This window comes from Eurypyga helias, unplaced genomic scaffold (assembly GCF_000690775.1).
Source record: "Eurypyga helias isolate BGI_N326 unplaced genomic scaffold, ASM69077v1 scaffold2429, whole genome shotgun sequence".
Taxonomy (NCBI): domain Eukaryota; kingdom Metazoa; phylum Chordata; class Aves; order Eurypygiformes; family Eurypygidae; genus Eurypyga; species Eurypyga helias.
In genome coordinates, this window is record NW_010272515.1 from 20,454 (window position 1) to 40,195 (window position 19,742).

The 19,742-nt window shown below is 39.1% G+C and overlaps 1 protein-coding gene across 2 annotated transcripts; it reads right to left on the reverse strand.

Annotated features, from left to right (window-relative positions):
• Positions 1–423: 423 nt before the first annotated feature.
• On the reverse strand, positions 424–19,740 carry TMEM196 (transmembrane protein 196). Of its 2 annotated transcripts, XM_010159132.1 has the most exons (5): positions 19,528–19,740; positions 7,313–7,369; positions 5,234–5,488; positions 3,579–3,652; positions 424–1,279 (listed from the first exon to the last, which is right to left on the reverse strand). In XM_010159132.1, exons 1-5 carry the CDS (start codon positions 19,684–19,686, stop codon positions 1,273–1,275), a joined length of 552 nt encoding a protein of 183 aa, XP_010157434.1. In that variant the 5' UTR covers positions 19,687–19,740; the 3' UTR covers positions 424–1,272. The 2 variants fall into 2 exon arrangements, with proteins under 2 accessions (XP_010157434.1, XP_010157435.1); XM_010159133.1 differs by lacking the exon at positions 3,579–3,652 and having other exon boundaries at positions 19,540–19,686.
• Between the last annotated feature and the right edge of the window lie 2 nt (positions 19,741–19,742).

Below are 19,742 nucleotides of genomic sequence, written 5' to 3' on the forward strand. Positions count from 1 at the left end.
GCTAGTCATCAATAACGCTCTCTTTTCAAACTCATATTGAAGTGCTGGGCTTTGCAGCACAGTCATAGACTCACTATATAACCTATAAGTGATCTTATATGAAAATTATGCTCTGTATGTTCTAACAGATTACATCTTCCATTTTTCATAGCTGTATGAGCTAGTAAGTCCTACAATAAAATTTCAGGTCTGCTGCCTTAACATATGCACTACTTAACAGACCTCAAATTCTGTTTTGGGTGTACAAATTACCAGCGTGTCCAGATGTTGGTCATACCTCCATTCCGCCTTCATTTTTCTCCTTTTTGAGTTTGCTTCACTCCTTTAGAAACCTTTCAATGTCTTGTGCAAAACTTCAAGGATGACAGTTGAGCTTGTAAGTTCCAACAAGTAAAAAAACCCAAAAGACCAGTCCAAAATCTCTGGTATAGATTTAATTTTATTTGTAATCTTTTATGAACAAATTACGAAATATACTTCATTCACAAATTGGAAATATTTACAATTTTTTTACAACAAGGCCTTGTTGAGGTTTTGATTTATGGCGTTCTTAGAGCATTCTGTCTTTCAAAACAAAGACATTGGTGTTGTTTTCAGCACACTGTTCATTTACACTCTGAATGTGAAATGGGAACCTTTTAGAAGAGTAATTTGCACTCTCTTTTGATACGACCTACTGGGAAACAGAGGGTGAATGCATTTGCAATGTGGGGAGGGGGACTGTGCAGATGCATTGCTGGTACCATGCCACATGATCTGAAGCCGTCATATTATGCCAGATGCTGATAAGTGGGAAGGAGAAAAAGATTCCCCTGAGCCATCCTTCTTCTGCCCTCTTCTCTTCTCTTTAGGAATTGTGTTACTGGGCTAAATGTGGTCCAGTTTAATTACTTTTTTTCTGGGTCTTGAGTCTTCATGACAAGAAGAGTCTTGAGAAGTCTATTTCAAATACTATCACAATTCTGAAAAGTTATTCAGACAAAAACCCAAAAGAGAGTAGCCAGGAAGTGAATAAATATTGTATATCCGCAAAATATTTAGGAGACAAATTTTGAACATGTTTCTAAAAGGGAAATGCAACTGTGCTGTTCTGCAGTTGTGACATTTGAGCCATAAAAGCTAAGATAGTTCCATTTTCTCAATTTCTTGGAGTCTATTTTTTTTTCCTGAAGAAAATGCTAAAGCCACTTCTTTCCATGGAACTTTTAAAAATCTCTCAATATACACTTCCATTATAAATCAGATGTGGGCCACCATTGCTTAAGTTGTCTGTCATTTCCTGCAACAAGAATAGAAAACACTGGTTAAAAATACAATTATTTTATGGTGTTTGAAATTTAGTTAGCTAAGGTTGTAATAAAAATATAACATACTCTGAATTTCAAACATTCAGAAAAACATTTTTTTTTTCTTGGTAAATCTCACAGTTAAAAAAAAAATTTAAACAATCACATTTCCTCCTGAATTAAGTAAATTTGAAAGCTGGTAGACTCCTTGATACTGATTGAGTTGGACATTATTCTTAGACCACATATACAGCATTGATGGCATCCGTGCAAGTTTTGTGCCGTTGTCCTTTGAAAGTGCATCAACTCAAGCTTGTGTGGTAATCTACAAAGGAACAAGGGTAGTTGAGTTTTTGTGTCCATTCAAACCTTTTTATGTGCTGACATGCAAACAAACAGATGCCATTTGATGCTAGCTGGGGTAAACATTTGGGAAGCAGGTATAGATCCAAAGATAATCTAAAGGTTTTGACTGCTTGCCTTGGGATGGGACTGCTTTTTGTTTTCATTTAATATGCCAGACTACAGTTTTTAGCAGTTCAGCAATTTCTGCTCAAGTGACAGATGAATCATCCCAGACTAATTTGACCTGATTGTGAGTCAGAATCCTAAAACACCTAAACCAAAATTTGTTTGGAGTTTCTAATTCTCAAATTGCAGTCCAAACAATGCCTACTTAACAGCTGTCTAATCCTGGAGATGGCTACATTAATTAAGCACTTCTCTGACCTTCAAGGCTGCAAAGCCACGTGGAGTTTCTGCTCAGAATTGCCTTATTCTGAGCAGCCCTAAGCCTCTTTCACATCAAATTGAATCAGGATGCAGAAGTAAAGTGATCTGCTGCTTATATCCAATGACAGTTCCCAAGGAGCATGCAACTATACCAGGAGGAATGGGCACACATAAAAATGCAGTTTGGGCTATTCTTTTTAAAATTCAGGTAGATGAGGTGGAGGTGCCACTGTTGGGTGAGTTCTAGAACCAGCAGCTTTCCCCTGCATGGAAAGATTAACTTCACCCCTTCTGCCTCCTAGGTACAGTTGGAGAAAATGTGGAACAAAATGGATTTGTTTGTCCATCTTCTTGTGGAAGTTTCCATGAAGAAAATAAAGTAAGATTCATTGGGCTAAACAGAGAGAGTGAAAGACAGAAAGAAAGAGCCCAATTCTATAGCATGATAGCTGAGATTCTTGGTAAAGAGAAAAAAAATTCTGGGACCTGGTCTTTATTCCTAGACTGACTCTTTTCTGTCTCTTCTTTTAGTCCACAATATTTGTTTTATAAATAGGGAGGCAGAGATCAGAACTCAGAGATTCACACAATGCAGAAACACTGGTGCCTCCTTTTCCAGGTATTACCAGTTATATTTTGAAGTACATCACTGCTCCCTGAACAGTTTTTGAAAGAAAGGATGTGTTATTCCTTTCTACAAAGTAAACTTAGGGCCATCAAACTGAGTACCCTTGCTAATTAATATTCCTGAATCAAGCATAAGCTTCAGAGTAAATAAGGTGTGTAAACTTATTGAATTTTGAGCATTTTCTACCACCCCAGTTCTTCATTTGGAAGGTGATAGTATTGGATGGGTTTGTATGGTGCCTTATTCTTTTCATATACTCAGGAGGAACATGACTGCCTAACACTAGCCTCAGGATCCTCATCTGGGGACTCTCTGCTCTTAAACAAAGCACCATGTTTTGCCTATCTATAGGTGCCTAAACCCTTTCTTGGATCTATGCTGAAGATGTCAGCTGGGAAAGGGACCAAGAATACCAAAACCATTTAACAATCATTCAGCCACAGGTTAATAGTAATCTGTCAGAAGCCAACTCATGAGTGAATGTAAGTTTATTTTTGTCAGCTTTATCACTTGAATCCTCTGCAGACATCAGCTATTAGAGTACCATCATAATTTAGAAAATATTGAAAACCATTTATTTTCCCAATATTTCTATTTTCAAAATTAAAAGTATTAATAAATTAAAAACCATTGCTGAATTCAAGAAATGAAGGAGCACACAGATTAGAAGCAGAGTGAGTCAATGGTGGCAACATCCAAATAGTAGCATTTGGATGTCTATAACTGGGGTGAATATTTTAAATACTCAACTTACTTCCAGATTGCAGCATTCACCACGTAGAATTATGTCACCACCTGGAAGCACCATTCCTGACTCAGAGTGGCATCACAGCATCAGCCAACTTTGATTAGCTGAAACTATGACTTCCTCTCAGAGGTGGCCCTTCCTGAAGTGACATAACAACATGGTAGCTCCCTAGTGTTCAGCGTACCTTGGAGGTAACTCTGGTGTCGGGGGAACCACCGGGCAGCTGGGCAGGTCGGTTATTTCAATACCCCTCAATCTCTAATATAAATATAACAATTATACAATAAATATAGCACAAATAAATGCACATGCAGTACATGTCTATATTACTGTATATGAGTATAAATATACACAATAGGCTTATATATAAAACACTTTAAAGCTATTTTCTAAATCAGGGCCAAATTTAATGTAAGTTTTTAAGTGGCCTTCATTATTTTTCGGGGGGCATGCCTTGAGCTAATGTACTCAAACCTGCTAGCAGAGGCTGTCCGCAGGCTGTAGGTCTAAGAAGTCTCAGGTCAGACCATCTACACATGCATACTTGATTCTACAACACACATGCAGGGAGTCCCCCATCAGTGGGGCACATCCTCTATTCGCTGATCATGTGCGATAGGGTTGCTCTGCACATGCATCATGGCCCTTCACCCAAGATGAGTGGGCACCTGGCAGTCCTTACTGCTAAGTGTCTAAAAGCTCAGTAGGTCAGCAGGCCAGGAAGAGAGGCAGTGAACTACTGCTATATGTGATCATCTTCAGCCCGGACTAATAGGATTGGCAGGCTTTGCATTTTGAAAGGTTTTTCTTCCAAGGCATTCCTTTATTTTTTACCTATCTCTCTTTTTCTCAAATAGGCTTCATCTTAGTCCTTGTTGCAGCAAAAGCCTCTTTGAAAGGCAGGATCTAGCCTACCATCTGCAAGACTACGGACATACTTGCCTACTTAACTCATCAGAATTCTGCTTCATTTTAAAATGAGACAGAGAAATGTATCTCTTCCTTTGATTTATCACCCTGTTCTATGTTCCTGTTGTAACTCATACTGTTTAACTTCAAAAAATGTGTTTCAAACATCTTCTAAGATGAATTCAGTCTGTATTTCTACTTGGAGTCTCATTTCAGTTAAGAAGCCAATGAATAGTGACAAGTAATTTTTACTTAATGGACAATTAACTGCTATATCATATTTTGTCAGGGAATCTGATGCTCAGCTTTGGGAGATTAATTTCAGCACCTAAACATAGACCTAGACACCTTGGTAAGCTTCCTTTTAACAGAGAAAGGCAGTAAATGCTCAGTGCTGCTGCAAATCCAACCAATTTCTTTTAGGTGTCTAAATATGCCCTTAGGTGTTTAGGCTTAGTTATCTAGGTTTGTGAACTGTGGCTTTTGTGTTTAAATAACCTACTTTATAAGCTGAGTACTTGGGAGAGGAAGAAATTGATTAAATCCTGGAAGCATGCAATGATGTGGTTATAGAGAGCATTCTGTGCTTTTTCACAGTACAATACATGATAATCCATATTAATAAGGCTTCCAATTATTTATGAAGTGCTATATTTAGCAGCTAAGCCCTTGAATAGCTATACAATGGAATTATGTTGAAAATGGATGTACTTCATTGAAATGGATGTACTGCAAATATACAGTATCTAAAAATATCTCCATATAATGCAACATAATAAAGCTTACACGGAATGACGGCATTTCATTTCCCAGAAGCTCTTCCTCATATAAAACTGAAAACTGAATACATGTCTTGCCAATTGTAAATGTTAGCACATATAGTAGCATTTTAGGAGAGGCAGAACAAATAAGGGAGGACACACAACTCACTTTTTCTGCCATTTCATGGGAGTGATGCAATGAATGTTCTCTCTCTGAGAACATTCGCCTTTGTTCATAGCTGGCTAGCCGACAAGTGAGCCATGAAGAAAGGGTGCAACCACCAATTCCAATGCATGCAAGAGACATGGAGGCAAGATGCAAAGAATAGAGAGCAGACGACTTCTTTGTCAGAGCACGAAGAAATTGAAAATTTAAGATTCCTCCGATTAGTCCACAGATGCAACAGGCAGAAAAAAGTATCATCTGTCAGGAAAGACAAGAGAGGTTACGTCACAGTAACATTTCTCAGAGACAGGTTCATTCGTATAAAAATGACACTAACCATAATTCAGTGCTTTGATAGCATCATGGATTGCAAAACTCTACACAAACATTCATTTTTAAGTCACTTGGCTCCCACATAGCTCACAGGAAATACAACAACTTCTAGTGTAAAAGAGTTAATATTGATGGTGCACCTAAGATAAAGTGGGGTAGAATGAGTTGCTCATGTTAAGAACTAGTCAATGGAAGAACTGCTAGGACATAAGTCTTATTTTTAGCGTTTCATTCAGAACAATAACACAACAGAATTTGTTGTAATTTTCTGTTGTGCAGTTTCTCACCACTCCTCAGGAGTGAACGCCTCATGTATTTGCTGTGAATCTCTCTTGCTTTGTGTGCCATCCGACTCTGACTCTTGTTCCATTCTAATTTGCTCAGTCAGACAACAGTTTGGAGACTTTTGACAGCTTTTGTGGGAATTTCAAAAGTGTTCAAGGTGAATGTGCTGGACAAAGAAGCAACAGAAACAACAAAGAAATCTGTGATGCAGCTCTACAGAAGGTCAGTGTGGTCACTGTGTGTTTGTTTGTAACTTGGTTAAAATGTTTCTGGGAACTTTAGAAGAATGTGAACAAGCTGCAATTCATGAGATGTTTAAAATCCTATCACTTCAATCACCAAGATGCCACCCTGGTTCAGGATGTCCTTGAGCCACAGATGACTCGAGGGCAAAAGACCTTATGGTGACACTGATAATTTATTGTCTTATTCACTTCCCTTGATACTGGTGGCCAGTCAGATATGGATCTAGATGGGCCTTTGATGTTACTCAATATGACTTTGCATCTGTACTTATCTACTGTCGTAGGAACAATTTATGGAATCCTGACTGACCACTTCTGTACACAACTGGGATGAGAATTTCATCAGGTGTCATTCAGGCAATATGCTGCAGTTCACTGGGAAGTGACTATTCCATGAGACCACCAGAACAGACAGCTTTTAGAAACTGGTTATGGTACACATGCTTTAAGAAATGACACTGTCATTGTAACAGGTTTTAACTCATTGATATTCAAGAATAATCTGAGAGAGAACTTGATTCCCTTTACACTTATGCTGGTATTACGTGACTTCCATCTGTATATGGCAGAATAATCAAGCTGACAGAAAATTAAGCCAGACATTATCACTTACAGTAGGATCATGCTTTTAACATAAAGTTCTGCTGTAACTTGTCAAATAATAACACCATTTTGTGGCAGTCAGAAAAATGACTGTACTTCTAATTCTTAGAAGGGACAAAAAACATTCACCATCACTTTAAAACTGGCTTATTCATGATTCTGATTGCAAAAAGAACTTACTAAAAACAACGAACAGCTATGATATCTAGAATCAAACTTGGTCCGCAACCTCATTGAGGTGGCAGCCCAATCGTACCACACTTCATGGAAATGGGTTTTTGAAAAGGGAGAAGTTACAATCCAGTGAAGTTACTGTAGAACTTTTTATTGACTTAGCATGAATTTGTGTCAGGAGGTTTTCCATCTATATTTATCCAGACAGGATTAAATAGGGAAGCGTGGCTTAAATAGGCATGACCTAAATAGGCCATTTCAGAACTGGCTTGTTTTGCTTGATTAACCCAAACTGCTGATTGTTTTTTTGGATTGCTGACTTACAATTTTTACTGACTTTTTATGAGAAACACTTGGACACAAAGCCCTCAGTAAGGAATTCAAGTTAGATAAGCATGCCTTTCAAATAGTTGTGTACTATATATGCAGTGGAAAAACTTACAACAAGTCCAGACTTTTTTTTGGCGCATAATATTCCACATATGCCACAAAGCAGAAACTGCAAAAAAAAACCAAAAAACACCCAATTATTTCATCATTTAAGGTCTCAAGTTTAAATCCTGCTGTGTGGCTCTAGTGTTGACCACAACAGTAAATTAGGCAATGGTTAAAGTTGTTAGCATTTTTATCACAAACCTTATGTTTCAGGAAGTTCAACTCAACCATAACTCAACTATAAATATGCTCATCTGAGAAGAAGAAATTGGAATGAGAATTCAGACTGAGGTTGATTACTCATAAATAAAAAAATCCTACTTTTAAGTTTCTTGGGTAAACAAAATATAAACAAACAAACAAACAAGTTGCAAGCAAAAGATGTCTTTTTTTTTTTTTTTCTCAGAAAAGTTTAGCAAGGTAGTAGTCAGTGCTCCAAACCATCTCCTTTCAAGCGCACCTGAGGTGCTGAATGCCCTGATAGTAGAATCATAGAATGGTTTGGGTTGGAAGGGACCTTAAAGGTCACCTAATTCCAACCCCTCTGCCATGGGCAGGGACACCTTCCCCTAGACCAGGGCGTTCAAAGCCTCATCCAGCCTGGCCTTGAAGACAGCCAGGGATGGGGCATCCACAGCTTCTCTGGGCAACCTGTTTCAGTGCCTCACGACCCTCTCCATCCTACTGTGTGAACCACAGAGAGATTATACATGAATTGTTGTCCTCAAGTCCATGGAACTCTGAGCAAGAATGCAATTCAGTCACGTCCATGGGTGCAGGTGTAAATTCAAGTACATCTGTTGGTGTGACTACACTGTGCATGCATGAAAATCTGTTTCAGATTCTAGATAGTCCACTTTGCAAGAGATAACATGAAGGTATCTGTATTTTTTTCACGTACTTTCCTTTCCCAAGCTGATCTGCTACTTATCGCATAAGAATTAGGCAAAACCTGATTAACAAATGCAAAACTAGCCCTTACCAGCAGATATGAATGGGTGTTAATGTTTTTTAGTGACCTACATCAAAGACCAATGATGTTCTCTGATGCCTCATTTTCCTTCTCCAATAAAGTTCAATGAGGGAAACAGTGAACAGTCCCTGAGGGAGCAGTAGTGGTAGGAACTGCATTAGTTATACGAAAGCAATAAGGCTTTCTCTAGGTGTTTGTAATACTGTCAAATGATTTTTTTCAGTACCTCATAGATTCCTTTATTAGGAAATTTATACTGCTTCTTTTTTTTTTTTTTTTCAGTAAACCTAACCCTACACTCCCATCAGGAAGTAATTTTGTAGTTTTAAACCCAGATTTTTCCACATCCTTTTTGCACTGAGATGACATTTCTAGCAAAAGGCTCTATTTCACCTTGATTTAGGATTAAATCACATAACATACCTGGTTGTTACATAAGAAGTGAAAAAAAAAAAAAAATTAAACATTTTCTGTACAGCATTCAGAGTCCGTGTAATATACTGCATGTACATCTCATTTGCCCTCCAAAATATTGCAACTGCAGTACCTCAGTTGAGGACATGCTTTAATACATAGTTTATCTCCTTCAAACTGAAGTAGTTCATGTTTATAGCTAAGCCTAAGCCTTAAGATGTATTTTTACTCTGAGTTAGGCCCATCGAATCAGTTCCCCACAATGAATGTGGTTAAACTTTGCATATTATTTACCTTTGCACTATAGATGGGATGTGGATTTAATGCCAATCAGATTATGGAGAGGGTGGGGTCATGTAAACCACAGTGCTGAATGGCTCAGGACATACAGCTGGTAATTGCCACTAGAGCTCACCCATTGGAAAAACGATCCAAAAAAACAACTGGTACAGCTCCCTGTGTTCCTTTCAGAGGGTATTTCAGTTCAGAACTATCACACCTGTCTTGTAAGGCTTTCAAATTCAGGTTTTCTGAGAAATTTTGGAGTTTCACTCCGAATCCTGCCATAGCAGATTGCCTGAAGGAAAGTTGACTGAAGGCATACTTCAGATTTGCACATATGGTGTTTTGTATTTCTTATCATTAATGCAGGAACCTCAAAAAAAATTTTGTTTGACACATCAGTGTAATTAAGTTTTATTCAGTCAGACTTGATAAAGCAGATTAATAATATAATTTCTCTCTGCAGTGATTGAATAAGATTACAAGGAAAATTCTATACAAATAAAAATTTATGAGTTCTGAAAAGCTTACAGAAAAGCCCCCTTTCTGAAGGGGGGCTACAAGAAAGCCAGAAGGGGACTTTTTACAAGGACCTGTATTGACAGGACAAGGGGTAATTGGTTTAAATTGAAAGTGGGGAGATTTAGATTAGATACCAGGAAAAATTCTTTATGGAGAGGGTGGTGAGGCACTGGAACAGGTTGCCCAGAGAAGTTGTGGATGCCCCATCCCTGGAAGTGTTCACGGCCAGGCTGGATGAGGCTTTGAATACTCTGGTCTAGGGGAAGGTGTCCCTGCCCATGGCAGGGGGGTTGGAACTAGATGATCTTTAAGGTCCCTTCCAACCCAAACCATTCTATAATTCTGTGATTCTATGATCTGGAAGATACCATCAAAAATATCTTCAGCTTGTAACAAGTGTATATTAACTAGTTTAAAAAGCTGGAGTTTTGATAATTTACCTTCAAAGCTGAAAGAGTAGGCCACCCATGTTTTCAAGAGGGCTCTAATTCTGCTCCTATTAGGATCAATGGATTTTTTACCATTGATTTCAACTGAAGAAGACTTTTTGTTGTACAGTCTTTGCTAGCCAGAAGGGAATGCAATGACCAAGCTTCATTAACCTTGCATATGAGCAAAGGAGCAACAAGCAAATTACAGGTTCACTTAGCATTAGAACCTACCAGTTTGGGCAGTTCTGCTATTCTTTACTATTTTTGAAGGACAGAACACACTTTTCAACCCACATTTATGTAGGGCCATATACATACATATTACCTAAGGTGTTTCCCAGTTGAAATCCTAAGAACAGTGACTGTGCTAACCTGCAAACCCTAATGTACTGGCTTCTCAAAACCAGGGAGTGACTACCATATTCCATAGCTGTTAGAATATCTGTGGGACTACCTGGAGTAATGATCTGGATGCAGGAGTTGAATGTATATTAAGCAAGGTTTCCAATGGTACTAGATTAGGAGGAGCTGTGGACTCCCTTGAGGGTAAAGAGGCTTTACAGAGAGATCTGGATAAACTGGAGAGCTGCGCAATCACCAACTGTATGAAATTTAACAAGAGCACATTCTGGGTTCTCCACCTGAGACAGAGTAATCTTCGTTATACATACAAACTGGGGGATGAGAGGCTGGAGAGCAGCCCTGCAGAAAGAGGTCTGGGGGTCTGGATTGAGGGCAAGTTGATTATGAGTCAACAGGGTGCCCTAGCAGCCAAAAGGGACATGTCCTGTGGTGCATCATGCACAGCATCGCTATCCAGTCCCGGGAGGTGATTGCCACACTCTACACTGCATTGGTGAGGCCCCACCTCAAGTACTGTGTGCAGTTTTGGGTATCTCAATATAAGATAATCAAACTATTAGAGTGTGTCCAGAGGAGAATGACCAAGATGGTGAAAGATCTCGAGGACAACACTTATGAGGAGTGGCTGAGGTCACTTGGTTTGTTCAGCTGGGAGAAGAGAAGGCTGAGGGGTGACCACATTGCAGTCTACAAATTCCTCAAGGGGGACAGGGGAGGGGGAGGTGCTGACCTCCTCTCTCTGGTGACCAGTGATAGGACATGAGGAAATAGAATGAAGCTGTGTCAGAGGAACTTCAGATTGGACATTCGGGAAAGGTTCTTCACAGAGAGGGTGGTTGGTCACTGGAACAGGGTCCCCAGGGAAGTGGTCATGGCACCAACCCTGTCAGAGTTCTAGGAGTATCTACACAATGTTCTTAATGATATGGTTTAGTTTTAGATAGTCCTGTGAGGAGCAGGGAGTTGGATCTGATGACCCTGTGAGCCTCTGATTCTAGAATAATATTTTATTGTGTCAGGGTCTCTATGAGTACTTTGTAGCTATTTTCTCTCTCTGTATCTCTACAATATTTATATATATACACAAGGAATAAGGTGCCCTGTAGTTAAAAAAATCAACAGAGTGCTAATAGGAGTTGGGTATTCCTGGTGCTTCCACATTCTTCTGTTTTAGCTTGGGAAGGTCATGCCAAAGTTTTATAGTTTGCATGACAACGACACAAGCAAGTTGTGAAGCTGAATGCACCAGTGTCCCTCAACATGTTAAAACCTTGGAAGAAAAGCACTTGAGCAGTAGCAAAGAATTAATGTTATCTGAGGCTTTTTGGATGACTGTGTAACATTCACAGAGAAAAGGCTTGCCCAAAACCGGTATGGTTGTTTACTTACAGCAGCAAGCATTTTGCTATTAAAAACAATGGATGAATTTGAGTCACAATGTCAGACAATTAAACATTATGCAAAGCTTTTACAATGTTGAACCAAGTTTACCCTGCTCTTCTTAGACTGCAGAGGATTCTGGTCCACTGGAAGCAGTGGAAACCTGTTTTACAGAGAGAATATTAGCAATACCCAGGGCTCAGGAACACTGCTCATGCAGAGCTGCCTTAGCCAGGCTTCTCAATGTAGAGACCTCTAGAAAGGTTTAGGAAGTCACTGGGACATTATGTGATTGAGTCGGGTCATTGCTTTTGATAGATCAGGTAGGGACCCTGGAATTCTTTTGTTAGTGCTATAGTAATTTCTTGAAAATTTTTGATGTTGCAGTGTGATCAGTAGTAGTGACAATTAGATGGGAGAAACTACACTAGCTCCTTGTTCCAGAAAAAAGATATGAGTACAAATTGGACTCAAAAGGAATTTCCTGTTTGTTCCTATTTGTCTTTTAATTTTGAACTCTTCTATTTTATAATACTGACAACTGGAATACAGCCACCAGGGGCTCTACTGTCTTGCCACTCTGTCTGTTCTTGGCTACCCTGAAAGTCTTCATGTCAATATGTCATACCACTTAAACCTGACTTCTAACTGTTGAGTCGCTCTGGACTACAGTTTACCCATGACTAATACTGTCATGGTGAGGACTTGGTCCTTTCTACATTATTGATGTAGATTATTGATTTTCCTAAGTCAATTTTTACTAACCTCTTGGAGTCTTTACATGTAGTTACATTTTCTAACCATGTCAAACCTGAAGTAAGGCAAACACATGCTGAAAACGCAGTGAATGAAGAACTGAAAAGAAATATATCACTGAAGATCAGCTTCTTATAAAGAATGATCAACTGTTAAAGTGTTCACAACTCATGCCAAGAATAAGGCTAAAACATTTCATGAAGGATAAACTGAATTAATAAGCCCGCCAAATCTCCCTGGGAGCCACAGAGGGACCTTCAGCTGGGACCTGTTGCAACAGATATTTCACTGTTGGACTTGTTTTAATTACTATTCATCAGAAAAGTCATATAGGCTAAAAGACCAAAGTCTCAAAATCCTACGTAGATCACTATTTGTAACCAATTGCCATTACTTCTGGGGTTACTTTTGGTTGCAGACTTATTCATAACTCCTATGACACATGATGTTTCATGTCAAGACTAGCAGAGGAGTCAGGATTGAATGTATCACGTAGTAATGGATAGGGGCAGAACCACTTTTGGGTGTTGGGTAACAAATCCAAAGAAAGATACGAAAAAGCACAAAAGGTACTTAGAGACAAAACGGGCTGTGAGTGCTTCAATCTGCATTTCAGTGAAGATCTGCTGGGGACCTAACAGTGTCAGAGTCCCTCTGATAGCACTAGTGTGATTGCAAGGTGATGCAGTAGTGTCTAAATGTATGTAGAGTCTTTGCCATTCGCGCTGCAGCTGTGCCTGCTTATGTTCAACATGCATATTTGAAAATCTGTCTTTTGGTCTGTTGAACTTTGGAATAAAGAACCAAATACCTCCCAGAAAAGGAGAATGTTTGTTTTGGGCCTGCTGTAATTTACTTTATATTAAATATGGGCTTGAAACAAAACCTCAGATCCAAACACCCAGGAATTTCAGTAAGGGGGCTGAAATCTCAATTTAGATTCACGTTCTGTGGTTTGGATCCATCCCTATTTTATATTTTTCTGGAACAAAACACTTGGCCTCATTCACTTTCTCCTGAAAAAGGGGGATTTCCTACTGGTAGTCTGAAAAAAAAAAAAAAATCCATTTTAGTTATATCTGAAGAGAGCCAAAGACTTTTGGTTTCCATCATGCAGAAGAAAAGGAACTATTTTTATTTTATATATTGAACCTAAGAAACTTCTGATTTGAGGAGGCAAAAGCAATGGTGAGTCTAATTCTCTTGTGAAAATAAAAATTGTCTGTGGAAAATCTTTCTGGAGAGAGGCTGAAGAAAATCATAGAGAAAACCTGTTGAATATAAGGACTGCTTGATCCCTAGTTAGTGTTCATGACAAAGAAGAAAACCAAACTACACACACTGTGTGGAAAGCCCTCCAGTGTTCTGGGTCATCTGTATGTATATGATGAAATAGACGAAGGGAAATTATTCCAACTTTGAATATAACACAGTGAAAATGCAAGCATATCATGCCTATTCAAATAATTCCCCACTTGGAAAAATAAACGATCAAAACAGAATCAACAGCTTCACTTCTATCTACTCTTGTCAGGGTGTAAAACCAGGAAATCTGTGTTTTACACCAAAACTGTATAAACACGTGCCTGCCATGAGAAGACCAAGGAATTTTAAAGTAGTAATGTCTAGAAAGGACCTTCCTATTTAATAATTTTATTGCTTCAACTCTATCCAAATGAGAATAAAGCTGAATTCCCTAAAGGATGAACTGAGCATAGAAGGTGACTATGACTGTAACTGTTCTTTGAAGCAGTATTTCAGAACAAGGATTAAGTTTTCTTAGTGCAGACATAAAGGGCATAGAATCCACTCATAAAAACAAAGGCATCAAACGAGAAAAATGACAACAGGCAAAAAGAGCGAGCCTAGGTAACATTTGCCTGTTACCTCCATGGAGAAAAATTATAATCTTTGCAAAAGAGGAGTGGAAACTTCTAATAATGTTGTCCAATGCAAAGAGATGTTGGGACAGGGATGTCTTGTTTCCTGCAAGTCATCCAGAACCAGAAGCAACATCATTGCCAAAACCCAGCCCTGTATGCTATGAAATCTGTCATACTGAGAGGGGTGCTCTGTCATCTGAAGTGAGACATGCTGTTAAAACATGTTTAATCTGAGCTAATACCTTGACCTGGCAGCGTACTGTTTGGTCATATTAGCTGAGGTGGTGCTACAATTCCCACTGATTTGCCAGACTGAGGCCAAAATCAGGCAGTTTAAATTCCATCACAGTCCATGTTATTACTGTTTCCTTTCATCCAGTTCTGAGCCTGCAGAGGTGCTTTAAAAATGGGAAATGCTTTTTTAGAAACACTCAAGGAAATTTTGAACTGGGTACGTGGACCTGAAAGTCTGCCTGCCATCAGTAGTCAAAATATACTCCAGTTATCTGGAGAACACCCAAATTCTCAACATAAAATAATATGTATTTACTTGTGTAGGGCCTATCAGAATAACAAATAGTAAATAACGCTTTTTGTTGAGTTTTGTATCAAATGTTTAGTTTAGAGTATGACTGATTTCTTCTTGAAAAGTAATAAGGATTACTCCCTACAGGTGAGCCAAAGTTTTACGTCAGCAAAATATTTAAGCATATGCTTGTCAATCTATGTTCAGCACATCCTCTTAAATACCAGTTAGACACTACAAGTCCCCTTGGATAGACCATCTTCCAGATTGGTTTATGCTTCTGGAGGGTGTGAATGATAAAGAAGACCTACTAAAAGACCCCTCAGCTGATTGTCCTGATTCTATGCAAGGCAAGAAGCTCCTATGCTTGGTACATCCTCCCTCATCTGCAAATGTGCAGAACCCCCTCCAGCTTCCACTGAGCTCACTGACTGCTGCGATTAATTTTATCAGGAAGACGAGCCAGCCAGAAATATGGTCAGCTTGATGAAAATGCAATGCACATGTTAAAATAAAGTAGGATCACATCTGCATTTTGTCTGCATGCTAAACAATAATGTGATTTTTTTAGTGTTCTTTGGGAAAAAAAAAAATAGATAGTTTGACTATTCTTTCCAAAGGAAACTTGGCAGCAGTAAAAGCTAGATGCAAAATTTAATGTTTTAAAATTTTAGGCCACCAACATTGATATAATAGTCTAAAATGATGTTCTTGCTCTGGCAGAGTTCCATACTGACTGAATCTTTTTCTTATCCTTCAATTCCTGGTTGAAAAAAAAAAAAAAAGTCCCTGAAATCAAATATTGCAAGTGACAACCCAGAGCAAATTTCTGTATCCAAACTATAAATGCAGATTTTTAATGGGCATGCATACTTCCACTCTGCTACAATCACAAATGATGGAAACAATAAGGCCCTACAGACAGGCAGACCAACCAACCAACCAACATCCTAAGAATGCATGTCTCTCAAATACATTTAGATATTTGTCTTTATAAGGGAAGAAACTATTACTCTTGAGGGGCATAGCCTTATCATCAGGCATCTCTCTTGCATATCAAGACAGATGTAATTTTTGACTAAAGTTGTGACTTTTGTCTCTCATTCTCACTTGGCCTCTATGAGAGAATCTCGTTAATAGCAAGAATTTACTCACCACTGCAGAATAAATGAGAATTAGAACCATATACGTATGTGGATGTGTGAATATATAGTCACTAATCATAGTGATAGTGATGCAACCGTTATGTTCTAAATATAGATGGGAAAGCATGTGACCGTTTCAAAATATCTGTGAATACTTTTAAAAATATTATCTTGGTTTGGTTTGGTTTGGTTTGGTTGGTTGGGGTTTTTTGTATGTGAAATAAACCTTTCTGTGGATGCTGTCATTCTTGCTGTGTTAGTGTTAGTAGTTCAGCATGCTCACTAGTTGGATCATTTCTATGGTACATCATGTAACTGATGTGGAATGATGGATTTCAGAAATATACCTCAATTTCTGGAAAAAAAAAAAATCTGGAAGATACTGAGTGCAGCCTGTGGAGTAGATTATACCAATGCAATCATAATAAATAAAAAGAAAATACAGAAATCAATAGCACATTCACCTTTGGTTTTATGGGACTGTATTTTTGTTTGTTTGTTTCATTTGCTTGTTTGTTTGTTTGTTTAACTTAGCAGCCATGGCCTATTTTTAAGAGAACAGATGAGATATGAAGTAAAATAAATTGGATAGTCAACTCCATGTGCTCTAGATAATTTGAGAAGTCAGTAACACCTTCAGCTGTTTTCTTCTGGCTACTTTTTAAACAAACTTTACTATCTTAATCCAGCTCAACTCCAATGAGAACAAAAAATTTAGAAAGCATTTTCCCATTTCCATGCATTTTGGATGTAGACATTGTCTCGACTTTCCATTTCTTCATTCTTGACTACTCCACTTTCCCTGGCTTGCTTATACATAATGCAGGCCATGCAATGATCAGAGCACTTCAGCCCATGCTTAACTTCACTTGTACCTCTAATCCTAAGTGTGGGATTCACATGCTTAAAGTTAGGTCTGCTAGTAAATTATGTGGCTGAATGGAGACAGTGAACAATATGAACAACTCTTTTAAGAAGAAAGCTAATGTGCATCAAATGCAAAGCATCGTAGGGAGGCAAGTACACGATTTTCAGATACCCAAATTTTAGTAATTCAGGTTAAGGTTTCCATGGTGATGCTGTCTTCATCTACTTCCTTGTGAACTTGGGCCTCTGCTGAGTTCCACCCACATAAGTAAAGGATAGAACAGGGTCAAAAGTTTTCAGTATATTTCCAGGTAAATTACAACAGAAGACATGACACTATTCCACTTAACTCTAGCGTTTGGCATCTTAACGTGTCAAAGTATTAGTTTTTTCCTTTAATGTCCATTTCTTTTCCTTATTGTTCACTTCTCAAAGGAAAACCTTGATTTATGAGTATGAATTGGAAAAAAAGAACATATTTTATGCGAGGCATTCTTCAATACAGGCAACATGAGCTCAATGTAAGATCCAGTGAGCAGGAAGGCAGTTAATGCTATTACTGCAGCAGGACAGGTCTGAGGATTGTGCAAGTGAACCTTTCTCCAGCTGGTTTAATTTGGAAGTAGGTGCCCATGGCCCTAAGCACCCCTGAAAAGCAGTAGATATCTGGCCCCTTTCTTGTCCTGTCTCACATGCTAGTCAGACAAACACAACCTAACAGATAATTAGAACTGCTGGAGTGGTACAAATAAGGTGCCATAATGGTTACAATTAGACCAAAGTTCTCTCAAGGCAAAGTAAGTAAGCCTTTACACCATGTCACCCCGCTCTGCATACCACTGTGATTTCTCATTTCCTCTACTACATGAAGCATAAGCTGCTTGCTTCCACTTTACAGATTCTTTGTGGCCTCTCTCTGCCTACCCAACGTGCAGGTGTTTGCTTGCTTCCTAGTAGTTGATGCCTGCCTCTGCTGGCTCTGATTGTGGGCATCCTCCACCCACTTGTTACATTTTCAAACAAGTCCCTTCGGGTTCCCTTCTATGCCTCTGCACTCACATGTGGGGAGAATTTCCTATAAATATCTGCAGAATCATTTAATTGTCCTCTGTCTTACTCGTCTCTAAAACTCCATACCTATGAACAGCTTGAAATCGGCCAGACTGATGGTGTGTTAATACAACCACCTGTTATACCAATCAGTTTTGGTTTGTTGTTTATATTACCTTTCACCCTTTCATCCTACATCTGCCTCTTGCTTTGATGATAAGGCCCTTGGAGCCAACCTCTAATGTAATAGAATCTTAATCTATGGCTAGTACAAACTCTGGGGCAACAGAAACCTTAAAAATGAATTAGGCAGTTATGCAGGAAATGTGCAACGTCATGAAATGGTATCAGCTCTGATAGCATTGTCAGAAAATGCAATCCCTGCATAAAATACTGACCTCACTGGCTAGTCAAAACTCTTTGACTTTGGTGAAACCCAGGATATTGCCCTCTGTCATTAAATCTTCAGATAGACACAAGTTTTTGAGTAATCTTTTTTCTTCATCAGCAATGCTCAGAAACCTCCCTCTTTGAAGCAATTTAGATAATATTATTACCTTTTGGTCACTGTCTTATTTTATCTGGTCTTCCTTCTCATTTCGCACCTACTTGTTCTGCAGTGCAGAATTATGTGTGTGTTTATATACTGCCAAAAATATTTATGACTGTTGTCAATAATTAATAGTTATTGGCAGTAAGAATATTACATGAAACACTTTGTCAGAATGAATCTGTGAATTACAGGAGGTTAGACTTATGAATAACCAAGAGTGTTTTGTATTTGCATCTTATCTCAAGCAAAGCAAACAATCCTTTTAGAAATACTGCTGTACAATCCAAGCTGGCCAAAACCAGCTTCAGAGTTCAAAAATGCCCACTCATGTTTAGGCTAAATATTCAATATTTCCTACTCTTTGTTTCATAAATATAAATAACCATTTGGAGGAAACATCTTCCTAGAAACATGCATACTTCAAACTGAAAAAGAAGGAATGTTTTGGAGAAGTGAGAAACACCCTATGATACGAACGTGCTGCTTCTATTAACCCATTATTGGTGTTTGATTTTTTTGTTCATTTTACAAGAAGCTCAGGGTGCCCAGATCATGAAAACACATCTTTCTTTTTCCTTCCCATTCCCTCTTTCTCTTTGTACTCCAAAAGCTCAGAACTCGGCTGCCATACCCTTGACATTATTTCAAAACAGCTTTTGACAGTCTCATCATAAGGAACAGAGCTGTTCATTTTTTTAAAAGCAAAACTCACAGTCAATTTAAGGATCGTAAGCTACGGCCCGTGTGCCACTCGAGGCATCAGGCTTTCCCGGGTATGAAAACAGGTTCACAGAAAGTTCAATTGTTCACAGCAAAATCGAAAAATGAAAAGGAGCAAGAAAGAAGGGGTCTCCCCCCGCCGACACACACATCCCTCTCTCCTCCCCGTGCCTCCCCCCTCGCCCCGCGAGTATGCAGACTGTACCCCATGCACATCAGAAATGGACCCGGCGAGGCGCTCGGCGCAGCATGCACACGCGGAAGGGAAGGGAAGGGAGGGGAGGGGGATGCCTTCGCAAGGTCTGATCATCACCATAAAGAGTTAAAGAGAGAGTGAAATGGCTAACGTACACACACCCCGCTCCATACCGGAGAAGAGTCTCCCAGCTGAGGTTTATGCTCTGTGAGGACCAGGCTGAAACTGACCGCCCCCACGGCCACGCTGGACAACCCTAACCCTATCTCCAGCACGGAGAGCACCAGGAGGCTCCCGATGATCTGGCTGCTGGTGCACATCCTCCCTCGGTCATCCTTCCTTCCCGATCAGCCGGGGAAACCGCGCATCCGCCTTC

Excerpts from the sequence above, each read along its gene's own strand:
- TMEM196 (XM_010159132.1), bottom strand. The coding sequence starts at position 19,686 with ATGTGCACCAGCAGCCAGATCATCGGGAGCCTCCTGGTGCTCTCCGTG. Across the intron at positions 5,489-7,312 it reads AAAAAAAGTCTGGACTTGTT|ATGATACTTTTTTCTGCCTG; the intron begins GTAAGTTTTTCC and ends CTTTCCTGACAG. Across the intron at positions 3,653-5,233 it reads CCCATGAAATGGCAGAAAAA|AGATTGAGGGGTATTGAAAT; the intron begins GTGAGTTGTGTG and ends TATTTATATTAG.